Source organism: Falco naumanni, chromosome 5 (assembly GCF_017639655.2).
Source record: "Falco naumanni isolate bFalNau1 chromosome 5, bFalNau1.pat, whole genome shotgun sequence".
Lineage (NCBI taxonomy): Eukaryota > Metazoa > Chordata > Aves > Falconiformes > Falconidae > Falco > Falco naumanni.
This window is the reverse complement of record NC_054058.1, coordinates 34,366,655-34,385,515: the sequence shown is the minus strand read 5'-3', so window position 1 is coordinate 34,385,515 and position 18,861 is coordinate 34,366,655. Positions and strand designations below refer to the sequence as shown.

Here is an 18,861-nt window from a genome sequence, read left to right as displayed (position 1 = left end):
TTGACTTTGGACCTTCAGGCTTAGAAGTAAAATGAAAATAAGGAATAATAATAACATCATATACAGTTACAAACTAGAATAGTAATAGTTGGCTTCAGTGTAATAGGCTTCAGTGTCATTTTGTCCAGGAGGAACTGGGGAAATGAAAGCTATCAATGAATGGGATTTGGGAAATGAGCACATTGCCTCATTACACAGAAATTCTGTTTCTTTGGAAGAAATAGGAGAGGAGGAACTTTTACACAACAGACTGGAAAGTTCTTTCCGCTGAATATAGTAATAATAACAAACAGACATGGTTTTGTTTTAAGTAGGAGGTGGGAGGTAACACAGGAGTTTATTTAGCAACACAGATTCCTGCAGTTTGTTCATGTGTAAATGTTTGGCTCTTCTTTAAAAAGAATGAAAAGCGATACAGAAAAGAAGCAGCTTGTGCCCTGTGAGCCAGGACTAGCTTCCTCTCGTCATCTGTTGTGGCCACCCTGTTCTTTTTGTGGGAGAGGTTCTGTCTCAATACATTTGCAGAGCGCACAGCTCTGATTCCTGGAGTCTGATTGATACAGTAACTTCAGCTTCAAGATCCCAATGTTGTACTAGACGTGCTGCTGCAAAGTACTGGCATAGTATAAAACAGAAGCTGCTGGTTCAAGTCAGCCCTGGTGAGTTGACTTTGAACTGGTAGGCTTCCTACACGTGGTGTCTTCATTCCAATAACTAGCTCAGGAGCAGAAGGTAAGCATATATGTCATGTCATGAGCTAATTTGACAAATGCAGCCATATATCCCTACCTGATCCAGATCCCATTTGTACTGATGCTAGTGCCAGCAGGCTCACAATTACCATATTCACCACTGTGGGCCATGGCTTCAGTTGTAACCTGTCACAGGTTGCACATGGGCTAAGCCTCTAGGATCCTGCTGAGATGAGAAACAGACCATCAGCAGGACATGACTGAGGGTTTCACAGACATTCCCTCTGCAGGAAAGGCATGAGCTTCCTCCTATTGCAGGAGGCAGTTTGCAAAGGCTGGGAGTTGGATCAATCACATCAGCAGGACTAGCAAACAAACAGGATGGTCTGTGCCAGAATCAGGGAAGAAACCCTGTCTCTCTTCCCTTGCATAGACAGCATTGCACAGGCATTTTATATTTATCACCTCCTCTCCCCATTTTTTGTGGCCTTTGATACACTAAGAGAAGGAACTGTTGTAATTGTACAGTACATGACAGATCTGACAACTCTGGGTGCTATAGAATAAAAAAAAACATCACATTTTCACTGAGTTTATTTCCATTTTGGCTTCTATCTGCACGACTGCATGCGAAAACTTTAGCAGCTCAGTATTCCCCAGAAGCACTGGTTGGCCGTGTCCTAGGCAGGCTGTCCCATGAGTTGTTAATGTGAAATCCTGCAGGACTTCTGTGCTTGTTTAACCTGAGAGGATAGTGGGTTGTAGGAACAACCGTGCAGGCAGGCAGGGACAGCTCTATCTTGATCTAGGATGGTGTATAATACATTTGTGTGAGAATAACCTAGGTCATCTAAAGATAAGCAGGACCACTGTCCCTTTCCTTCCTGTCTCTGAGCCTGACACAGCCTTTGTTTCTGTTCCAAGGGTGTGCTAGAAGTTCCAACTTCCCCTACACCTGATGTGGCAGAAAGTGACTTTTTGCTGGCCAACAGTAGTTTAGGTAAGCAAGATGGCAGAGAAGCTCTCACTCCTTCAGAGCTTGCTTTGCAGTACAGCTTGTGAGGCTGTGTTTCATTCCCTCCCTCTCTTCATGCCATTCAGATTTACATGTACCTCTGTGGGTGAAAACTACTCAAACAGGGATGCTGTTGATCCAGGCTGATGGGTTAAAATCCACTTGCCCCAAGTGTGTCTTCCTTCACTGGTGGATTTGTCTCACTGTCTTGTTGCACAAGGACAGTAAGCCACTGATGTGCTGTAAACTCATCAGCAAATACCAATGAGCCACAGAGACTGTAAGAGCGTGTTCGTGTTCATGAGAGTGATCATGTCTTGGAGTGGCCTTTACACATAAAAAACCACAGACCTTTGTGTGCATGTTTGACCACAAGATTTTTACTTCCACAATTCTCTGAATTTTCATCTCTCAAGAGCATTTAAGATTCCTCAGGAACCTTCACCTGGTTCAGCAGGAAGATTGGTATAATGCTGCTAGGTTGTTGGGTTTTTTCTCTTTTCTCTCCCTGTTTGGGATCTTTAATGTTTCTGGTTTTGTCTGACAATGACACCATGACATGTCCATTTGTTTTGAGCTCCATTTATGGCACCATCTGTCATTAAAACAATAGCAAATTCACTGAGTTAATGTTTTTGTCTTTAAGTGGAACCTGAGAAAGGGGAAAAGGAGCATCTTCCAGAAAGTTTAGGTCCCAGCAGAGAGAGAATGTCCCAAAGGAGCTCCAGCAGAGCCTCCTGGAAGATCTCCAAGGGCCCAGTGGCTCAGGGAACAGCACAGAATTCCACATCTGTTAAATCCCAGGCATCTCCTTTTGCAAAATGCATTCAGACTGAAAAAGGGAGCAAACAGAGTCTGCAGGCCAAAACTCCCCCCACACAGAGTGCTCATTCAAGAAGCCTTGAAGACAAAAGAGAAGATAGTTCTGCCACTGAAGACCTAATAGTGGGGCATAAGCCAAGAGAGAGGAACAGCACTTACCACCTGTCTGCAATGTCCAGGCAGAGGGAAGCAAAAGACACCAAATCTGTCTCAAATGCCAAAGAACCAGTAGCAGGCCAGCAGCAAACACTGAGGTCTAGAGGGCCTGGATCTTCCCAGAAGACCATCACAGCCAAGATCATCTGCAGCAGATTAAGTGCCAAAGAGTCCTTACCATCATTAAAGCCAGATATGAAAGCAGAATGGAAGCTCCTGGAGAACAGAAGCAGTTTAATCTGTGCTAATAACAAATACAAATTTTCCAGTGCAGCTGAACTTACCAGCAATGAAGAGGTATTGGAGGAAGCTATTTCATGTGTCCTTTGTGGCAGGTTGAAGGCTGGTTTTATGGTGTAGCAGGGTGCTGAGCAGGTGGGATATTAGCAGTATGTTAAAGCAGTTTTCTAGAAGACGTGTAAAGGGATGGGTTTGGGCTTCACACTACAGGGTAGCGACACATTCTGCAGACAGCCTGTCTCATGTCTTTTTTAATTTTGTTTTTCCATCCCCCTTTCATTTATAAGGTTGCTGCAGCCATACAGAGTCCCAACCCAGCAAGGCAAAACAGTGTGGTATCAGGACCCAGTCCAGGGCCCAACACCACCATGCCTTTCTAATTCCCCTGCTTTTTACCAGTCCTACTTGTCCCATGCAGTTTCAGTGCCTACAGAAGCCACTGAGGGAGACTCGAGGACAGACCTGGGTATGCAGGGGTGGAGATGCCAGGAGTTTGCTACACTTAAGGAGTGTAGACTGACAGTGGTTCCTTGTTCTTCATGTTTTCAGGAACAGGGAGCTCTGTGCAAGGCAGCATTGATCATGGGACAGAAGAGAATCAGTGAGCATACTGAAATGCTAAAAAACTCCTTGAACTCTACATCTTCTGCTGATTACAACCAGCTGGGTTTTAACCTGAGGTCAAATATTTTCCAAGGTGAGGGGACACACTTAGATATGCCTGACCTTCAAAGCTGTTTCTGTCTACACTTTGCCAGGGATCAGGTCAGCCACACTACTTTGGGTAGAGATCTGACTGTTGATGACCCTTACTTTCTCCTCTTATCCCTTCTGTCCTTAGTCACTGCTTTTCCAGGCTGCAGTGCTTGAGGAAATGAAAGCTAGAGCCTCCCTTTCTATATATTCTAGCCCTCTCTTCTCTCATCTTTCGCCCTTTTTTTTTTCAAGGTGTGAAAAATGAAGGTGGATCATGACCACTGTTCTCCATGTTCAGAGATGTCCAAATGGGCACTATTTGCCATTCAATGTCCCCTGTCATCTCCAGTCCCAAGTTACCTCTGATTCCAATACTGACATTATTTCAAGACCTTTAGAGATGTGGGGCTCTGAAATGTCTTCACCAAAGCTCTGTTTCCAAGGTCCCCAGGCATCCCTCCAACTAAACACATATTGGGAACTAAGCATTCATCTCATTCTTGTTACCATCATGTCCAAGATACTCCAGAATAATTGTCTCCGATTCCAGTTTCTCATGTACCAGCATGAGACATTCACTTCCCTTATACAGTACATTCCATTATGAGACCTTGTGGGATATTGAAAACTGCATTGTCCTGGGTTTGTGCAGTCACACAGAAAGGAAGAACATCTTTCCCCAGGGAGCTCAAAATCATTATTATCAAAGAAAGAGTACAATAAAAAGGAAGATGATGAGGAAAGGATAAGAGATTAAAATAAAGCCCCCTCAAATGGCTAAAAGTCAAGAGGGGATAAAAGAAGTCACAGTTGGGAGCTATTTGTTACATATTATGGCAGAAAAAAAGCTCAGGAAGGCCTGGAGTGGTAAGATGGTGCTTTTCATGGAGCTGTGCTGCTGAATAGGAAGTTTATCGAATGAATGAGTGGGTTCAACAGGAGGTAAGTGGCACTTGACTAAAGAAAGGGCACTGGGATATGGATAAAAATGATACCTTGTGGCACCCTCTGTGTTGTGTCCCATACTTGAGGATGAAAAGCTGGTAAATTGACAAACACAAACTCCCCCCGGGACATTCTGAAGCTAGCACCTACCCACACACCTGATCAGAGGTATTGCAGTCAACACATGCCTTTTCTTGAGCCCTTGGAACTGCTGGTGTTGCTTCCCTGCTCAGTTCAAGGACTGCAATAGGGTGGTTTCTGTGTACAGTTCCTTATTTGCTGTTCCTTGTAGGTGGCCCACTGGAGAGCCGAAGCTTGATGAAAGATTCCTACACCCCTGATATAATTCAGAAGGCAATCAGGGATCCCAAGAATTGGCACGGAAGGAGGATTGATGAGCTAGGTGTGGCTTCTGCCAGGAAAAATAGATCGCTGTCTTCCTGAGATGGGTGCTGCTTCTGCCAAGGACAATGGATGGGTTTGGGCAAAGGTGCAGGGGGACTAGAAAATGCCATTTTCACAAGAGAGGAGCTCTACAGCTGGAAGAATCCTTGACGGATGATAGCATTAGAATAGAGGCTGTAACTGTACTACGATTTGCCTTTACAGGAAAATGGCATCAGAAAAATGCCCTAAATCTTAACGTGCAGAAAACATTGGAGGACAAATACGGGAAGAAAAAAAGGCAAGCCTAAGAAGATGGAGGTTGAGGATTGGAGTGCATTCAGCAAGAGATCTTTTTCCTCAGCCATCTAATAAACCTCCACCTAAAGCACAAACCCATTGCTTGCTAGTTGTCTGTGTTGCCATTGCTCTCTTCCCCTCTCAGTTAGGGTGTCTTTGGGGAGAGTAATGCAAGATAAATCTGAATGTGAATGCAAAACAAATCCCTTTCTTGGTCACTGTAAGGCGGGGCTGATCAGTGTGTGAGGCACACACCCTCACAGAGGGATGTGCTGGTGAAAGGAGGCCATATAGAAATTCATCTGCTAAGCACGTAAGGTGGAGCAGGACCTGTGAGCAGTGTAAAAGGGTGATGGCGGGAGGTGGAAGGAGGTGTGCAGGTGCGTGTGTGTGTGCAAACTCATGTTTGCCAGAAGGTTCACAGTACTTTGACAGCTGCCCCAGCAGTCCAGAGAGAAGTACAGAGGATGCACTGGGAATGAACCAGGCTTGCCCAAGGACCTGAATGCTGCCTCTCTCTCCCCATACTGAAGGCTGTGAAACTCCCACACACGGAAGCTTCAGAGCTGTGTATGGATAGCAGCTAGACACACCAAGCAAAGGACCAGCTCCCTATTGGTGTTTCCAAGGTGAATTCAGGGACTCTTGCCAGAAAGGCACAAACCAGCATCCACGCAATAACCTGGGCACAACTCTGTATGATTGGTACCAGATGTCCACATGGGGTAGGAAAGGAGGGTTCTCTGCCCACCACTCTAGTTTTGTTGTTTTATCTGCCACATGGAGGATTTCAGGCAAAGCTCTTACCCTGGCAGGGAGCAGCACGAATGGGCAAAAACAAATGGAACCTCACCTGAGGAGGCATCAGGGTATTCACTAAAGCCCGCACTATTTGTAGGCCAAGCCAATGCAAAAAACCACAGCTTATCCCACCTAAAGGGAACAGGAAAGCTACAAGAAGCCCCAGGACTTCTCCAATTTGCAAATCGCCCCACAATGTGAATGGACCCTTACCAAAGCTCTCATAAGCCCTTTCCCTTGGTCAAAGGTAAGTAAATGTCCTTCAGAGAGAAGCATGTGCTTCCAGCACACAGTCTGCACAATCTGAAGTTCAGGGACTGTACCTGGACAGTAAGCAAGGACCACCCAAGGGCTTGAATGATGCAAGACATGTAGGGTCTTCAGGGCTTCCTGATGTGTTTTTCTTACAGTATTTAATGGGCCTTATTGCAGGATTCTGCCTTCCATCTCCAAAGCACAGCAGTTTGGAGCAGCAATCACAAAGTACATGTCTGGGAATGGTGGTGCCCTGATCTTTCCTGTCTGGTCCCAAGCTTTCAGTATTTTAAAAGATTGTTGCCTGCTCCCTCATATGAACTGTTTTGGGGCAGAATTAGGGTTGTTACTTCACTCTTCATCAGCTGGGGATTAGATAACAATATGCTGACTTCATAAAATAGTGAAGGAAGTTAAAATGTAACTAATGATAATCATTTTCCACCACCAATAATTAACTGTTTGGAATTCAGATGTTTCTGGGCACATGTCCAAGTCATTCAGATTAATGAGACCAGCCAAATGGCAGCTTGTAGAATCTTCCCTGTGGGTTTTCCTTGTACATCAGCACCAAGTGGCTCCTGCCTGACCACACATCACTCTAGCTTCAGCTGAACAGCACAGCTCTGTAGGAACACCCTGTTCCCAGTGTTGCATCCAGCAGTGATGACCAGCTTGACTCCAAGTACATAATAAATGCTGTCTTCAGAGACTGCAGCAGCTCCTAGTCCAGAAAACATAGAACTGAACAGAAATCTACTGACATTGTTTGGCATTCTGAAAGCGAGCAGTTCAGGGCACAGTTAGCTAATACACAAAACATAATGTGGGCTGAATCAGCACATAGATTTACAGGTCTATTTCTAATAGACATTAGGGCAGGCAGACTGCAGGATTATGGTACAGCTTGCAGCAAATGCCCTTTGCTATCCATGAAAGGCTTATTAAGAGGCTACATCAGAAGGGAAACAGACCGAAAGGGCTTGTTGGTGCATCACTACACTTTGCCACAAACTGTGTTGTTTGCCTCCTGCAGTGGAGCAGAGTCACTTTGTACACTTTTTACAAATCAAAATATTTTTATAAGCACTTCAGTGGTACAAAACAGTTGGCATTGTCTAATGCACTCAAGTGGGTGACAGCTGTTTGACGCTAAATGAACATACATGTGGCAATCCCCCTTCATCTTCTTTGCTTTGCCAAATGTTACAGCTCAGCCAGGGACAAAGACTTTCTGATAGGTGACACACAGAAAGCTGCGGAGATCACTGAGGTGATAGCTTTCAGTGAGGCAGTGAAGCTCCTGGGAAGAATCAATACCTGAACTCTCTGCGTGCTGAACGGGCTAGCCAGCACCTTGGCAAGGAGCATTACCCTGCGTGGCCCTCTGTTGGCTACAGTGCTTTGGGTATCCAAACATGCGTATTTAAAGCCAGCTTTGGAATCTTCGTAGCATGTCAGATGCAGTTAGACAAGAACAGGGCTGAAAGAAACACTTGTTGCAGCTGAAACCTCCCTTCTACCCATTCCTCTGGTCTCAGCAGTTCATTCCTTCTTGCTTGTTTTGTGCTGGTGCTGACACTTCCCTGCCCAATTCTGAACTGACTCAACTTGAAAAACCACCAGAAAAATCAATAGAGAAAAGAAAAGCAAAGTTTAACAGGTTAACAAATTAAATTTTCTAAGCAAGGGATCTTGTTGCAGGCAAGGCAATGAGTGATGGGGTATGCAGATGTTGAGGAAGAGGAGTGGAAAGGGAGTGGAGGGGGAAATGGCCTTTCACTGCCTTTTTCACGCAGTGAGAAATCAGTTGGCCTCCACTGTATTGTCTCACAGAACTCAGCACTGTGCAAGATAGGTAGCCTGTATTTAAGTTTTTTTACAAGGTCTGGTCATTGGGTGGCAGCTCTGAGCCAATGTTTTTATCTGACAGGACAGAACTTGGGGAAAAAAATGGGTTCTTCTCTGGTTTAGCTAAACCGTTCACCGAAATAGCTGTGTAAGGACTGTTTCAGTCATCTATAAACAGTCAATGCACTTGAAATAAAGATAATCATTAGCATTTTGAAATAGAAGAGACCAATTACATCCAAGCTTCTGCAGCACTCTCCTCATACCTTCTGGTTATCCTTGCAGTAAAGGGTATTTCCCAGCTGAGGCTTACACATCCCTGCAGTTGAGGCACAGATCATTTTGCAGGATATCAGTTTTACTAAAGATTTCCTGTTCTCTAGCCAATCTTTTCTTTTTTTTTTTCTTTTCATTTAACCCTCTGACTTCTGCCTGTCATCTCATGCTGTCCTGAATGATTCCAACCTTTGGTATCACCACTACAAATGATTTTGAATGGTTCATTAAAGAAATAGAAATAGTACAACTGCAAGAACAGGAGGTAGTCACTGCAAGAACCTTTTCCAGAGTCTTCAGCCCGCTGTTAAATTCAATCCTTTATGCTGTAAAGCTTACACTGAAATAAAACTTAAATTGAGAGCTACAATTATCCTGAAGTAAGCCCAGTACTCCTAAAATAATGGAGTACTTGCAGCAGTAAGTATCCTGCCTGTAATGGGATAAAAGAGAATTCCAGCCTGCTTGGAGTAGCTAGAGATCAAGACAAAGAGGGAACAAGTGAACTGACCAGTGGATTTCACTCTTGGGCACTAGGGTTGAAATACAATTGTGTCTTAAGTTTAAAGGTATTTAAAACCCTTATCCATCAAGAGAGAATAGTGTTCTGAGGGATAGGAATTACCTGTGGTGTGTTCCCCTTGACAGCGATAGAGCAAAAGAGCCCTGGAGCAAGAAAGTAAAAACCTAAAAACCAAACCAAAACCCAAATGGCATGTTCCCCAGGGCTCCCTTTGGGTTGTGTTTGTCACAGACTCCCCTCCAACAGCACCAAGGCTTCATGGGCTGGAGCTGCCAAGAGCAGCGACCCCGTATCAGAGCTGGGATCATGCACTTGGAAACAGCAGGAGAGGTTTCAGAACAACATCTCCTTACAGATGGGCAATGGTCTCCCTCACCTCTGGGCAAAACTGGCATGGGCTCCATTACCAAGAAGCTTTCAAGTTCTATGGCCGATTTTCGTCAACAGACCTACTAGTGTTTATCTGAGTTGCCATTTTATCCCTTTTAATAAAATTCCTTTTCTTTTAAACCATTGGATTCATTGCTCTTGAGCAGAAAAACGGATTATCCAAGCTCATTATGTGCCCAAGAAAAAATAATTCTCTTTTCCTATAACCTCAGAGGCTTGAACTGAAATTGATTACCTATTTTTAGAAAGGAGCCCTAGCTAAATCTGGCTTCTTACTCTGCCAATCATACCTATCAGGGGAATGCGAAGCAAATCTATCTAAATGCAGGTACATGGGAATTATGGCCTGTCCCTTTTACCAAATACATTAATGTAACTAAGAAAGGGGAAGGGTTGCTTGAGGTCTTTTGCCATGTTGGACTAGAGGCTGGAGAGGAGAGGTAGCCTTTGTAGAAAGAAAATGGGATTATAATGGTGTCATTTTTCAAATTTTTGTCTTGGTTATCTAAGACCCCTACAACTACAGCAGGCTTTTCTGAATCTCAAAGCCAGCTTCTTTCCTTTCCACAACAGCTTTCTTTAGTAGTCCAAAGATCTGAATGACCTCAATGTTCTGTGCATTGTCTTGCTTGCCACCGATGGATCCATCAACATGTGCAGACTATCTGATCGTTTTAGTGGATCTCCAAAACTTATTTACTTGGTGTGGGGGGTTGAGCTTGTCTAGCTGCCAGGTGCCCACCAAGCTGCTATATCACTCCCCATCCTGGACACAGCCTAATCTGGTACAGTCATGTCCATGCTGCCCACTGGGAATGGTTGCTACCCTGTGCTATCTCCCAAACTGTGCCAGGTTGTTATTTTGGAGAGCACTAGTTGGCACAGGCCAAACCATGGAAGGGACAATGCGGACAACAAAGCAGTGCAAGCAGTTACAAGGCAGTGCTTGCTACTACAGCTTGGCCCTAATTTATTTAGCAGTATAGACTCAGGCAACGTGACTGCTAGCATCAGCATTTGTGCAGCTCTTGAGCTTTCAGTGATGTTTTGCAGTTAGGTCTTCAAAGAGCGCCTGTCTCTTATAAGCACTGAATGTGAAGCTAGACAAAGGGAGAAAACAAAGATTTCAAAGAAGTAACAAACATCTTTCCTTCACATGTCTTACAAAAGTGTATATTAGAGCTGATCCTCTCTCTAAGAGGCAGGTAATTATCATGAAACCCAAGAGTCAATTTAATTTGTGTCAGCCTTCTCATCTGGTCTGCAACCTAGGATAGTTTCCTAACAGAACACTATGGTCACCTGCTCACTCTGTCTTTGAAGACCTGACACAAATTTGAGGTTGTATGGACAGTTTGGAGCTATTTCTGATCAGCTGCACTCTGGCCAGGACCACTGCAGCTCTTCTTTGTTCTCATTTTGTTTTCAAAGTCGGACTTTGCTTCAAGGAGCAGGAGTATGTAACTTCCAGCGGATGAAGAGGTAAGGGAGTATGTGTATGTTCATGAGAAGGAGATTGTGTTCAGGTGGGCTGGGAGGAATTCAGCCAACAAGATTTCCACCCGGTTAGGCCAATGCCTTTTATTCAAACCTATTTCCAAAGGAAATACAGAGGAAGAAAGGAAGCAGGTTTCTATCCTCAGATTTCCAGCCGGTAAAGTCAAGATCTGCAGCTGCAGCGATTAATTATGATTTCCATAGATGCTTGGAAGATATACACAGATTTAGGAGATACACAGGTGAAAATGCTTTTTTCCTTCCCATCGCAGTGGGTGATATCCATTCACAGCCTGCTCTTACCCCGTGGTTAGTAAAGAATCTTTCAAGAGAAGAGTAGGGAGTGGGCTGCTTGCTGACCCATCCAGCACATGAAAGCAGCTAACTGCTCCACCTCCTCAGAAGTGTTCTGCCCAGTGAAGCCTACCTGGCTGCCCGGCCACGGTCTGACAGCTTCCTGAAGAGAGAAAATAGAGATTGTAACACTTCTAAGAAAAGAGAGATCACGTTAAAGCCAGGAAGAACCAGGAGCCATGGGCACAAGAACACTGATAGATGCTTAGGACAAGAATGAGCTTCCAGACATTCCATTGTATAATTAGTTTTACCACTTTATCAACCTGTATTTTAGAAGTAATCTTTTCTAAATAACTTTTATCCAAACAACCTTGCGGTTCTTATTTTTAGGGCCATGCTGTTTCCCTACATAGACACAGTAGAAACATTGCTACAGGCAATCTTTAATAGATTGATGCAGGTTAAAAAACTGCCAATCTTCAAGTATTCCTGGCAGCTTCATACACCCTTGGTTTACTCTAACATTTTCAATCATATTTTCCCTCCTTTGTCCTTGCTCCTCTTCACATTTCAACCTTCATTCTCTAGCCGGAACAAGTTGAGATCCTTTTTGATCTTCACAAGCATTGCTGCTGTGCTGCAAGGGTGCGGGTGGGACAGCTACCTTGTTAGGTGACCCCAGCTAGCTCGTGGCTGGACCTAACTTCAACCCAGCTAGAGAACGTATCTTTCTACAGAGGCATTTCAGCCATTAACAGTCTGCAAAACCCTACAGAAGGAGCCTGCATGAAAAGTACCATTCTCAGTCTCCCAGGTGAACTCCTCACTCCATTCACTCCAAGGCCCCTTATAATCCAGAGGCGTATTCACCCTTGCACGCATTTTCCCCCTATATGCTGTAGATGATGCCAGCATCTGCAGGGTGAGGATGAAGGGAGGTTCATCATTGCTGATAATTAACTTCTGGGGAGCCTGGGGAGAAGAAAGAAGCACAAACGATGAAGGTGAGAGGAACCATCTCTTCCATTTGCCCAGCAAAGAGAAATCCAGGACTGCTGCACTTTCTTAGAGTCACCTTGTCATATTGGTTGCTTTTCCAGTACTCAACTTCGTATCTCTGTTTTATGAAGCCATATCGCAACGTGTGTTTTATCCACCTCAGTTCGTACTCCCCGTTCTCCGTCACTGTTACTGACACATTTGTAGGCGGCAGCACCTTGACTGGAACACACGGAATGTCTCAGAGCACTTATCAACACACTGGCCCAGCACTCCCTTCCACCACCGTGGATAGCTTCCAGGGAATGAAAACAACATTGTTTTATGCAATGTAAGAAGTCTCAGCTTTTTAACACTTTTTAATTCTCTGCATCTCCATTTTCTAGTCAAATACAATAAACCACTAGACCATTAAGTAACAGAAAATCCATATCCATTAATATTGACAGCACTCCCTGTGTACAGACAAGCACTACAGCAATATTTGAAACATCTCTACCGCTCCAACACACTTCCAGAGATTTTCAGCTCTCTTGGAGCTACCACCTGATATTTTCACCCACTGCAGGAGTTCTCCCAGCTGTGCTTTGGGCAAAGCAGCACCAGTGCCTGCAGATACACGCAGATGGAGATGTTTCACCTGGAGCACCTCACTCAGCAGAAGAGTCCTACCTCAGCCGGTGCTCCAAGGGCCGCTGCACAAACCCACATGTGCTCCACTGGTGTTGATGGCAACGCGTGGTGGTGGAGAGCAAGAGCGAGGCAGCCTTCTGTTGTTGGGGGAAAGGAGGGAGAGCAGGGAGGGAGGAAACTGGGGAGTTTGGAATATGCACACTTAAACATTTTATTTCAAAATAAGTGTATCCTCCTGGAAGGGGAAGCAGCTTCAAATCTATTTTGCCCTTTTCCCACAGGCTCCCGTGAGAACGTGATTCAATTCCATTTGGGAGGGATTCAGGGCAAAATCAATTCCAACTCAAAACCCAAGCGCAGCGCTTTCTGTTCATTGAAGAATAAATCTTTGCATTCCATTTCGCACAAATGGTATCTACAGGGCAAGTCACTTGCAAACAGAAAGAGACCCACTTCTGCCTCACCCAAAACAACATTTGTTGCACCTCCTCATGGCGCCTGAGAAGGGAAAGGCCGTTCATTTGCACAACCTTTACCACAGGCTTTACACATTCATTTGCACAACCAAACCAGGGCTGCTCAGCCCCTCCGCTCTTACCTCCCAGGACTCCCACTCCCGCTTGTAAGTGACTTCATAGTCCAGTGCCTTTCCCAGCCCTTGAATTCCATCAGCTGCTCTCCAGGTCAACAAGAAGCCTCCTGATCTCGTCAAGCTGACTGAGAGGTTTTGAGGTGGGAGGGTCTGAACTGAAAGGTGAAGGCACAGCCCAGGAGATGAGATAGTGAGGACAGGGGAAGAAAATTCCTAGGTGATGTTCTCTGACTGAAAGAATCTGGATATTTAACAATTTTCCTGACTTGTTACAAATAACCCATGGGGTTTTTGACCACAAAGTGCAAACTCTACAAGGCCTAGGATGAACAGAAGGTGAAAGTAGAGAAAGTGGTGATGTTGTGCAGCTTTATAGCAGCTTTGTGAAAGAATATGCTGTAATGCATGCAGAGCATGTTGCTGAAACAGAAGGTTTTTTTGATGTCTTCACCCAATCCCAATTAAGACACTAGTTAGCTGGCAGGTCTACCCCATTTTTTTCTATTGTAGTCACTGAAGGTGGACTCAATGCAGGTTTTGAATGTGGTAGTATGTCCTTAAAGCCATTTAACTTCATTCTTACTTATGCTTCAGGTTTCGGGGCTGACCCTAGATATTCAATACACTAATCTAAGAAACAAATACTCAAAAATAGAGACAAGACTTAGTGGTTTGTCTCCACCATTCTGAAACAAGTAGAGATTTAGCTTTACCTGCAGTGTGAAGTCAAATCTGAAGCTGTAGTTTTCTTGATCATGTGCATGGATGTGACACATCCAGTGCATCATGAAGTTCTGGCAGTGAGCGTGGTTTCCAGCTTTGTGGGACCTGCAGGTCATTTCTTTGTTCCTGGTTACACAGAAAAAAAAGCATGACTATCTGAATAGGGTGTTGCTAGATGGCCCAAAGAATGGTTTGTAAAACCCTCCCTACATGCTATTTTATTCTGTTTCTAAATCAGTTTACCACTGCGTTATGTCAGTATACTCCTGTATTTCATTAAATGACATGAATAAGTTCTCTAATACCAAGCACATCTGCTTTATTTTCTGTTCCTTTTCTCAAAGGAAGATGCACTCACCGTAACTGTCTTTGATTGGTAGGTATCTGGGCCCTGAGCACAACCTCTCTCACACACCCCCTGCAAGGGGTTTGGTTACCCATGCTCAAGGCTGTCTAAGCCAGAATCAGCCTGACTTGGGGCCTCCCCACCTTTGCTCAGAAGCTGCTTTTAGTTTTAGGCTCCTGCCTTTGGTCCTTGCCTGTGCTATGATGCTGCCGTGTCTGTGCCTGGTGATACACGTTGCTGATTGTGATCCATGGAACTGACTTCCTAGCTTGACCTTAAATCTGCCAAGTGAACAGGGACTTCCTTGGTGATCTGGATGGGTCCTGATCCTGGTCACTCTCACTGTTCTGCTTTTCTTGTTACTGTGGGATTACACCATTGCCAATGAGGTCAATGCCTTGCTGTCACCCTCAGCTTCTAGCTCACCTTCCCTCAGCAAGCAAAGTTTGCCACTTCCATAACAGTAGGGTTGGCAGTGTACGTGTGTACGTATGTCTGTTATGCTGTGCTTACACTAGAGAAGTCAAAGAAGGCAAACCAAAGAAACAACTAAGAGTTGGGACAGAAGTTTTGTGAGGACTGTGGAACTGCAGTCCTCTTAAAAAAAAAAAAAATTCTATGCAGATGCTGTGCAGTCCTTTGTGTCACAGGAACACTTCTGTGGTTTGTAGACTTCAATCCACAGCAAACTGCTGTAGAGGAATGAAGGCAGTGTGTTGATTAACATTGATAATATGCAGCTGTGGCCTAGCTACGAAGGAAGTGGGTTGGTTGACATGGATGATGTGCAGCTGTAGCTCATTCCTGCTACATGGTTAAATAGCTCTGAGGGGTGTGGGAGAGAGGGTTGGATGGAGGAGGGGTCTGGACTTAGCAGAGACAAGAAGCAGTGTGGTCTGGCCTCTGGAGGATGGAGAAACAGCCTGGACCGTAGAATGTGACCTGCAGTAAAGCCTTGTTGCAGCTTGCTAGTTTTGCTTGTGCTGTAACAATTGGTGCCCTGTGCGAGGAAAACTGATCTGGACTTTAGCTGCGACAAACTGCTAACATTTGGTATGTGATTCAGTACTATAAGGATTGTAAGGAGCACCTTCTTCTTTGATTTCAACAGCTGTCAGGTTAACTCATGAATGAATCCTACAGCTCTTTCTGAAAAATAAAACCAAGATAACTTCTTCCTATTTCTCTCCCTCCAATCTCTTTGCTTTTTCCCACTTCATTTCCTGCTTCTATTATTCTTTTTCTCCTTCCCCTCTCTTCCTCCTTCTCTGTCCCTTCCTCTCCTTCATACTCTGCAGTTTGACTGTTCTGTTTTCTTCTGAAAGGAAGCAGAAGCAACAAAAAGATAGTGCAAGATGTAGCCTAGTATCTCTGAGAGGAAACCCACCAAATTCTGTTTTCTCACAGTTTGTTTTGCAGAAATTATTTCACCATAGCTATGCTTTTACCAGCATGAAGAAGAAGCAGTTGTCTTTGCCATTCTGATTAGTAGCTATCACTGCTGCAGCTAGTGCAACACATCCTTCTCCACTCAGGTCCAACAATTAACATGTCCTGTCACGTGTGTGTGTGCTTTCACAGCAAAAGCAGGGGAAAGTGATTGAAAAGATAATGAAAACAAGCATGCCCTGCGTCCTGTTCTTCCTCATCCTGTACAGATCCAACTTTCTGCTTAGTCTGGACATAACGCTGGTGTTTGCAAGCTGTACTCTATGCTGGCTGCAAGCCCAGTTGCTGTCCTGTTGCTTGGCTCCATCTCTTATGTTCAGCAGCCAAACCCCTTTAGACCCTTCACAGAACACCAGCCAGGCTTTTAGTTTTCACAGTAGTTGTTAGAGTCACGTTAATAAATTTATGAGCCTTTGAATATTTCATCCATGTGCAAGTTGTAGGAGATACATAGTCATTATAACACTGTAGGGTCTGCATTCGGATGCTCTCTGAAAAGAGGAAATAATCAGAAGATGGATGTGGATGAAGGAGATAGTGGGAAATAGTAAAATGAACACAAGCTCTGCTACTGTATTGGAGAAGACAGAGAAGTGAGAAGCTGCGTGATGAGATCTGCTGGGAATATCCCTGGTGTAGTTCAGCTCATACTATGTGGATTTCACAAATAAAATTTGGCTCTTCATAGGAGAGCCTGAAAGCAAGAAGTCTCCAACAGCAGCTGCTGCTCTTAGTGTAGGCTGGATCATCATTATTTTGCCATTTATCAGAATTTTATCATGAGTCTTAGGACTGAGAAAGCCTCAACTTTATCACTCTGCTTGTTTGCACATCAAAATGACATGCAAGGAAAGGGAGATTCTGGCCTACAGCCTGTGAAGAAAAGCTGGAATTGTTTTGTGATAGGTAAAATTAACTTTCAAGAAATATTCTGATTCAAAAGATAAGTTCAAAGAGTTAAGCTTGGTGATTTTAAGCCTCATTGGACTTCATGCCTTTGAAGCAAAAGGGCCTCATCACTTTGGCTTAAACCTCAAATACATCTTCTCCTCTCTGTTCCTCACTCATCCCCAGACAGGAATCACAGCCATTCTGGTACAGTGAACTATGATCTAAAACTTGTTATTGTCCCTCTGTTTCTCTTCCTGAACTGCAGAGGCCTGATGGTCCATGGAACTCTGAAACAGGTGGAAAGCTGGTAAAGCAAGTGTAAGTACAACACAGAAAGCCTAAAGGAGCAGCTGTCCCCAGTGAAAAACCTGTCTCCTATGAATGACCTTTTGATATTCCCAGTAGTGGGAAATGAGAGTACCAAGACCAGCTAGGCAGTGCTGAATAGGCATTTATTTAGCTGTCCACTCACATCAGCATCAGAGTCCTAGGATCAGCATAATTCTGAGTCCTGGTAAATCTCTGCAAAGTTTTGCAATAAACAAGGGTCCAAGCTGAACGGGAGGACCCCAGGACCTAGGCAGTGTAGTGCTGACTTTTGTACTCCTTAACAACAGAAAGATTCTGGGAGACATGTAGAAAAACAACTTCTAAGAACATAATTATAGATTTTTAAAAAGCCAAACAAATGCTTTCACCAATTCACTGCTCTTCTAGCAGTCAAGAGATGTCTCAGTAGAAAGGTAGTAAGTGCAAGATATGAATGATTTATAGTTTCAAGGAAAAAACCAGATGCCTCATTAAGCAGGACATTTAGTTTTGCCTTTGTGGGTTGTTGTGGTGGTGAATACATTCACGTGCCCACTGAACAAGTCCACTTGCCTTAGCAAGAGTCATGCCCCTAGGAAGTCACATGCAAAAGTGAGGGGCACCCACTACTCTGCTTAGCTATGGTGACATTAAAGACACAGAAAGGAGAAAGCTTCCAGACAAGGATAACTTGTTTCAGAAATCTAGCAGCTGAAAAATTTGTGTCCCTCTGTCAGTTAACAAACATACCTCATAGGTGGATTTGCAGAGAACCTGGTTTTCCTTTTTCTTTTGTGAAAAAGCTCTGTGCTAGGAGGAGCAGTCTCTGTGTTGAGGAAGGGTCATTTTTAACCTGCCACCCTTCCCTGAGATTTCAAACTCCAAGAACAGGGGCTGGAGTTGTCTCTGCTATGATGAGAACTACTGATGTAGGATCAGCTTGCTTGATAGTTCTTCTTTTCAGAAACAGCAGTCAAGAGATGGTGAGGAATCATTTTGCCATTCTTAGAAACCCTAAGGCAGCTGATGCCTAATTCTGCAAGAAACACCTGTGCCCAAGCCAAGTCACTTTCAGGTCCATAAAGTGAAATATGATGCAAAGACAAGGCTGTTTCAGTCATCGTAGGTGACCAACTGACCAAAGGGATATTCCATACTATATGGCATCGTGCTCAGTGTATAAAACTGGGGGAAGAAGAAGCAGGAAGCCCTGTTTGGCAGTGCCTGTTTGGCATAGCTCTGGTAACTACGTGTGTCTCACGTCTCCTCTTTCTGTCACTGAGATGAAAGAATAAAATAAAGGGAGGATGGAGAAATATCAGGCTAAAAGAAAAGGTACAATAACAGAAAAGAAAGGAGGAAAAAAAGAGAGGCAAATAGTCTGAAACTCACCTTGAATAGTTCCAACTCCCAAAACCAAGCATGGAGTCAGAAGAAGACTGATGAGCTCTCTCATCTTCAAACCTTTGCAACAAGCATGATCTTATGTCAGGCAACAACTCCCTGCACCACTGGCTGTTCTTCCTCAAATGCATATATGTAGATAGATATATATAGATATAGATATATAAAGCACCTATCACCATATTGTTAAATATGGTTTGACAGCCACTATTTTTCCTTCTTTGTCACCAGTTGTAGCTGAAATCAAAACTCATGTGGTTAGCTGGAAAAGTCTTGGGCCTTCTGTTAGCCCCAAACTGCCTTTTCATCAACACTGACATGATCTCTCAGAGTAGCTTCATATGGAAGTAATTTGTTAATGGGAAAACATTCTGC

The 18,861-nt window shown here is 44.1% G+C and overlaps 1 protein-coding gene and 1 long non-coding RNA gene across 3 annotated transcripts; one reads left to right on the top strand and one right to left on the bottom strand.

The window, feature by feature from the left end:
* Window positions 1-3,058: 3,058 nt before the first annotated feature.
* On the top strand, window positions 3,059-5,499 carry TEX33 (testis expressed 33). 2 transcript variants are annotated; one of them, XM_040594730.1, is made up of 4 exons: window positions 3,059-3,391; window positions 3,475-3,622; window positions 4,859-4,969; window positions 5,176-5,499. In XM_040594730.1, the coding sequence occupies exons 1-4, from the start codon at window positions 3,338-3,340 to the stop codon at window positions 5,259-5,261; spliced, it is 399 nt and encodes a 132-aa protein (XP_040450664.1). In that variant the 5' UTR covers window positions 3,059-3,337; the 3' UTR covers window positions 5,262-5,499. The 2 variants fall into 2 exon arrangements, with proteins under 2 accessions (XP_040450664.1, XP_040450663.1); XM_040594729.1 differs by having other exon boundaries at window positions 3,059-3,622; window positions 5,176-5,494.
* Window positions 5,500-11,748: 6,249 nt separating this feature from the next.
* On the bottom strand, window positions 11,749-13,559 carry LOC121088522. The gene is made up of 3 exons (XR_005827977.1): window positions 13,371-13,559; window positions 12,216-12,909; window positions 11,749-12,112 (listed from the first exon to the last, which is right to left on the bottom strand). It is a non-coding gene; the product is annotated as an uncharacterized LOC121088522 (long non-coding RNA).
* Window positions 13,560-18,861: the final 5,302 nt, after the last annotated feature.